This window comes from Podarcis muralis, chromosome 16 (assembly GCF_964188315.1).
Source record: "Podarcis muralis chromosome 16, rPodMur119.hap1.1, whole genome shotgun sequence".
NCBI classification, from domain to species: Eukaryota; Metazoa; Chordata; class Lepidosauria; order Squamata; family Lacertidae; genus Podarcis; species Podarcis muralis.
In genome coordinates, this window is record NC_135670.1 from 2,061,360 (window position 1) to 2,068,089 (window position 6,730).

Genomic DNA, 6,730 nt, shown 5'->3' on the forward strand with positions numbered 1-6,730 from the left:
GTCGTGTGTCTTTACAAGCAAAGGGGTCCAGATCCCTGTCATTGGCTAAGCAGCTGTGATGTCACAGCAGGATCGAGTTCAACACTGCTAAGGGAGAACTGGACAAGAACTGCGGGGAACTATTGAATCAGAGAGCTTAATAATAAATAATATAATAAATTTTTATTTATACCCCGCCCTTCCCAGTTCAGGAAACTGGGCTCAGGGCTGCTAACAACAAATTTAAAACAATTGATGCTACAAAAAAACCAGCATAAAATACGGTATAAAGCGTAAATAATAATAACATCAAAAATCAAAAATCAATTTAGGGGGGAAATCCATCCCATAAACATTAGATGATCACCAGGGCTAGCTGGCTAAATTAGTACTATTTGGGCCAGTGAAGAGACCAGGGGAGAATTAGCTGTGGGATCCCAGAGCGGGTAATCTTCATAAAAAGGGGAGGAGAGGAAGGGGAATACAAGATCAGGCTAAGTTCAAATTGAAAGCCAGGTGGAATAGCTCTGTCTTACAGGCCCTGCAGAAGGAAGTTAAATCCTGCAGGGCCCTGGTCTCCTGGGACAGAGCATTCCACCAGGTCGGAGCCACCACTGAGAAGGCCCTGGCCCTGGTGGAGGATAATCTAACTTGCAGTCTTTATATCAGGGATGTGGGATCTGTGGCCCTCAAAATATTCTTCAACTATACCTTCTACCAGCCAATGTTCTTGGAGTCTAAACCCTACCATCCCCTGTTGGCACGGCCAATGGTCAGGGACGATGGGAGCTATCATTGAGTAGCATCTGGAGGGCCACAGGCTCCACATCCACTAGGTTCTTCCTATTCTCTTATGGAACCTCCAGCTCCAGAGGCAGTCTACCTAGATTTTACAGGTTCTGGTGGGATTTGGACACTGTGACACCAGGAAGCTGGACTAGGTAGGCCTCTGGCCTGATTCAGCAGGTTCCTCTTTTGTTCTTATGATTTATTTCTCTTCCAGAACCTAAAACCTTCCCAACAAGATGTCCTACCAGTGTAAGCAACCCTGCCTGCCTCCTCCTTCTTGCGTGAAGACCAAGAGTGCCACCGTGTGTGCAACTCCTGGAGGCACCGTCTGTGTGACCCCATCTCAGTCATCGTGCGCAGATGCATGCACTCCTAAATGTGCCACCGTGTGTGCCACTCCTGGAGGCTCCATCTGCGTCACTCCACAGCAGCCCCAGTGCGCCACCGTCTGCCAGGGTCCTTGCGGCTCCATCTCTGTGACCCCCCTGCAGAACCAGGGGCCAACCGTATGCGCCACCCCCGGTGGGTCCATCTGCGTGTCACAAGGCCAGGGTCAATGCTCGACCGTCTGCCAGGGCCCATGCGGCTCCGTCTGTGTGACACCGCAGCAGCCCCAGTGCGCCACCGTCTGCCAGGGTCCCTGCGGCTCCGTCTGTGTGACCCCACAGCAAAGCTCCGGCTCATGCGCCACGGTGTGCACCAGCTCTGGCGGCTCTGTATGCGTGGCCCCGAGCAAGGGTCAGTGTGCTTCTGTGTGCCAGGATCCCTGCGGGGCTGTTTGCGTGGCGCCCATCCCAGCCCCAACTGGGGGCACATGCGCCACCGTCTGCCAGGACGCCTGTGGAAATGTGAGCGTCACTCCCTGTGCTACTAAGTGCGCTGACCCCTGTTGTGGGGTGAAGACATGTGCCACAAAGTGCGGGAACCCCTGCGTCACCGTGTGCTCTGACCAAACCTGTGTGAAGGCTTGTCCTTCCATCAACATGGGGCAATGCAACGTCAAGAAATGCTAAGCGGCCACAAGGTCAGATCCTGATTTGAATCCCCGCAGTCCAGCTTCTGCAGAGCTTCCTTCTGAGAGTGGATGACACCTCCTTCCTCAAGTCTTCCTTGGTCCATGTTCTCTTCTCTCCTCTTCTCTAGATGCCCTGAATCTCGATGTACAAGTAACGATCTTCCCCAAGATATCACATCTGGCTTGGAGAAAGAGCGAGGGGCTATGAATATTCTTTGGTGGTGGGAAACACTCACACCCCGCATTGCCTTCCCAGAACTTCCATGTTAGATAGACAGCAATAAAGAGCAAATATAACGACATCTACGTTGTTGCGTTCTGATATTCTTCATTGCTTCAAGAGCTTTTATTTTTATAACCCACCTGTGGAGATCACACAGGGTCCCCGGACGTTTAACAGTCTAGTGATCCCTGTGCCACCACTGCGCTTGCTTCCCCGCTGCCACCAACCCGTTACTCTCGGGTAAAACACTGAGTCCAGAGACAGTTGTTACAAGTGAACCAAAAAAACCAAGTTTATTTTACAAACGTTAACAAGTTTATGGTTTCTCAGATAATATTCCCGTCAGTATTTTAACTTGAGTTTCTTTACCGGCCCATACCTTCCTAATACCTTCTGACTGATTATCTCAACTGTTTGACTGCCTCCTCTTAACAATCTCTCTCACTCCAGACTAGCCCAACCCACAGACTTTTCTTCCCTGCCTCTTCCAGACCTCCGACTGTCTTCTCAACCACCCTAACTCGGCCCCTTGGGTTCCCGTTGGTTAGTCATTTTACAATTAGTTAACCCTTTCCTTATGAACCCAGTATGATGTCACACACCTAGGTGGGCAAACGCCACGCCACCTTTTCTCCAAGGAGTTCAAGACGGCATGCCTGGTTCTTCCTCTCTTCCATTTCATCCTCACAACAGCCCTGTGAGGTAGGTTCGGGTGAGAGGCAGTGACTGGCCCAAGGTCAGGGAGCTGACAAGGAGAGCAGGTCCTTCATAGGTCAGAGAAAGAGAGTGAAACACTTGGCTAGCTTACAGTTACCATATTTTTCGCTCTATAAGACGCACTACCCGTGTATAGAACGACCCCCAATTTTAAACCTAATTTTTTGGTTAAAAAACCCCTAGTCTTATACACGGGAAAATATGGAAAATAAAATCTTACTGGCTAGTGATTTAAATTGTGATTTAAATCAAATCCACCCTGTCCTCACATTTTATTTATTTCTGCACTTATTTGATATCCAGCTCTTCTTGTCTTCCTCCAAGGAGCTCAAGGCAGCAGATATACCGTATTTTTCACTCTATAAGACGCACCAGACCACAAGACGCACCTAGTTTTTGGAGGAGGAAAACAAGAAGAAAAAAATGTTCTGAATCTCAGAAGCCAGAACAGCAAGAGGGATCGCTGTGCAGTGAAAGCAGCAATCCCTCTTGCTGTTCTGGCTTCTGGGATAGCTGCGCAGCCTGCATTCGCTCCTTAAGACGCACAGACATTTCCCCTTACTTTTTAGGAGGGAAAAAGTGAGTCTTATAGAGCAAAAAATATGGGAGTTAACACATGGAGACTGCTAGGGGTTGCCCTTGTCTAGATGAAGCAGTTGCCCTCCATGGCTTGTAATTCCCCTTCACTCCCTACCCCTCTTTTTCAGGTTCCTCCCTCTGTCTATCGTGAGCTTCAAGGGATCCTCTCTGCTCAGCAACATGCAATAGACGCCCCGTTCTGGGAAGTAGTGGCCTTGCATGCTGTCAGCGGAGAAGCTGTCAGATGGGGGGGGGTCTGTGAGAGAGCTTCCAAGTCTAACTCCTGTCCCTGCCCTGTCCTGGGGCACCTGTTGCCTCCTCTTCATCATCCTTCAAGCTCCTGGCCTCCAGTACTTCTCAGCTTGTCCCCTCCTCTGGGGTGTGGCCGGTTTCCCACCCCCAGGAGCCAGCATCCCAGTCCTCTCCCTCTTAGTTTTCCCAGGGGAGAGGGGCTCCCAGGGATCAGGTGGCTTCCACCACTCCTTCTCATCCAGCCAATCCCTGACACCCAAGATGGTTGAATCCTGTGTTTGCTTGTTGCATTTATACCCCCCACCTTTCTCTCTAAGGAGCTGAAGATGATGATGATGATGATGATGATGATGATGATGATGATGATAATAATAATAATAATAATAATAATAATAATAATAATAATAATAATAATAATTTATACCCCGACCTCCCCAGCCAAGACCAGGCTCAGGACGGCTAACACCAAATATAAAAACAATTGATTAGAATACAGCTTAAAAAACAAGATTAAAATACAACATTAAAATGCAGCCTCATTTCAGCAGAAACTCAAAAACTTTTTTGGGGATGGAAACATCAAGTCTTCACCAAGGCCAACTATCCAGACTGGTCCTACGTGGGCCAGAAAAAAGCCAGGGAAGTCCCCAAATAGGAGTTCCATCACAGAAGGAGAAATGAAAAAGGAAAGAGGGGAAGGGGATCAAGTTGATTCCAAGCCAAAGGCCAGGCGGAACAACTCTGTCTTACAGGCCCTGTGGAAAGAAATCAGATCCCGCAGGGCCCTGGTCTCATGAGACAGAGCGTTCCACCAGGCCGGAGCCAGTGTAGAAAAGGCCCTGCCTCTGGATGAGGCTAATCTGGCCTCCTTAGGGCCTGGGACCTCTAGGATGTTGCTATTTGTGGACCTTAAGGTCCTCCTAAGGTCTAACCTAAGCACCTTGTGGCTCAGGACCTCCAAGCTGTTGTCATTTGTGGACCTTAAGGTCCTCCACAGGGCATACCAGGAGAGGCGGTCCCGTAGGTACGAGGGTCCTAGGCCATGAAGGGCTTTAAAAGTCAAAACTAGCACCTTAAATCTGACCCTGTATTCCACGGGAGCCACTGCAGCTGGAAAAGCACTGGGTGAATATGCTGCCATGGCAGAGACCCCGTGAGGAGCCTCGCTGCAGCATTCTGCACCCATGTACCCAAGGTTCTCCCCACAGGCTAAAAGAGGCAGGGACTGGCCCAAGGCCACATTCAGGAAGCTTCATGGCTGAGTCCAGGACCAACCACTACAACACTCTGGATCTTGATGCATGGACAGTGGCGTAGCAAGGGTGGGGCCTCCGCGGCGGTTGCCCTGGGCACAAAATTCTTCGGGGGCCAAAAATTGAAAAGAAAAAGCAGTAATAGTAAATTAAAAAACAGGGCACCCTCCCCCTCAGACAGAAAATCTCCCAATGTTTGCGCAGGCGGACTTGGGAGTGGATTTTGGCAACGGTCGGTTGCTAAGGTGCCCTCTGCATGGGTTTTAGAAAAATACCTGCTTCCACCCAATCCCCTGTCCCACTCTCCACTATATTTGACACTCAGAGGGCTCCAGGTCTGCCACTCAGGTAGGTCACTGAGCTATTGCCCCTTCATTCCAGCTTATCGGCAGACTGGGCAGAAGATACTTGCCTTGCCCGGGGCACTAGCAACCAACGCTATGCCACTGTGCCTGGGGGTCTGCTTAAATTTTCGGGGCAAACTAAAGCACTGCATGTTATATCCAATGATAGTCTAATGCTAGACTGGTTGAAGTCAATAGACGTTATTAAGTTAGGTTCATTCATTTCAATGGGTCTGCTTTGAGTAAAAATCATTTGGAGACAACCCTCAATGGGTTGGGACCCATTAGTTTCTCACCCTCCAAAGAGTAGTGCCTGTGGATTTTACTTCATTCTACAAATGCTACAAGAAGGGACGCGGGTGGTGCTGTGGGTTAAACCACAGAGCCTAGGACTTGCTGATCAGAAGGTTGGCAGTTCGAATCCCCGTGATGGGGTAAGTACCCGTGGCTCGGTCCCTGTTTCTGCCGACCTAGCAGTTCGAAAGCACACCAGTGCAAGTAGATAAATAGGTACCGCTCCAGTGGGAAGGTAAATGGCGTTTCTGTGCGCTGCTCTGGTTCGCCAGAAGCGGCTTGGTCATGCTGGCCACATGACCCAGAAGCTGTATGCCAGCTCCCTCGGCCAATAAAGTGAGATGAGCGCTGCAACCCCAGAGTCGGTCACGACTGGACCTAATCGTCAGGGGTCCCTTTACCTTTACTTACAAGAAGACGAAGAAGAAGAGTTTGGATTTGATATCCCGCCTTTCACTTCCCTTCAGGAGTCTCAAAGTGGTTAACAGTCTCCTTTCCCTTCCTGCCCCACAACAAATACTCTGTGAGGTGAGTGGGGCTGAGAGACTTCAAAGAAGTGTGACTAGCCCAAGGTCACCCAGCAGCTGCATGTGGAGGAGAGGGGACACAAAGCCGGTTCCCCAGATTACGAGTCCACCGCTCTTAACCACTACACCACACCGGCTCCCTTACAAATGCTACAAATGCTAGAAATTTACTATGGTGAATATATTTTATCCAACCCAGCATCTATAGCAGGGTGGCTCAATGCACAGCCTAAGGGCAACATTTTTAAACGGCCCTCGGTCACATTTGATACCCCCCCCCCAGCTGCCTTCCGAAAGTCAGAGAGGAAGTGAGACCCTGGGCTTTGGGAAGAAGGCACAAGGGCTCTGACAGGCTCCTAGAGTCCTCCTGACTCCTTCTCAAAGCCTAGCTACTGCTTGTTCAGCTTTAGAATGGAGTAGCGGGGCTCTAGGACCCTGACAGAGCCTTGTGCCCCCTTCCCAAAACCCAACGCCTTGCTTAGCTGGCTTTGGGACAGCAGCTTGAGGATGAGAGGTGGGTGTCAAATTTTGGCACGCACCAAAGCAGTGTGTGACCCGCAGGTTCTGTGTCAAAGTACTCTTGAAGCCCATTCTGTATGGAAAGTTGGTCCGCCCTGATCTATAGAATGCCTGCCATTTGGAAGTCCCGAAGCTATACATAAACCTGCCTCTAGAGGGCTCCGAGGCACAGAGAGAGAGAGAGAGAGAGAGAGAGAGAGAGAGAGAGAGGAGAGAGGGAGGGAGAGAGAGAGAAAGAG

The 6,730-nt window shown here is 50.0% G+C and overlaps 1 protein-coding gene across 1 annotated transcript; it reads left to right on the forward strand.

The window, feature by feature from the left end:
• The first annotated feature begins 1,000 nt into the window (after nt 1-1,000).
• LOC114586920 (uncharacterized) lies at nt 1,001-2,060 on the forward strand. The gene has a single exon (XM_028710782.2). It carries the CDS (start codon nt 1,005-1,007, stop codon nt 1,779-1,781), a length of 777 nt encoding a protein of 258 aa, XP_028566615.2. The 5' UTR covers nt 1,001-1,004; the 3' UTR covers nt 1,782-2,060.
• Nucleotides 2,061-6,730: the final 4,670 nt, after the last annotated feature.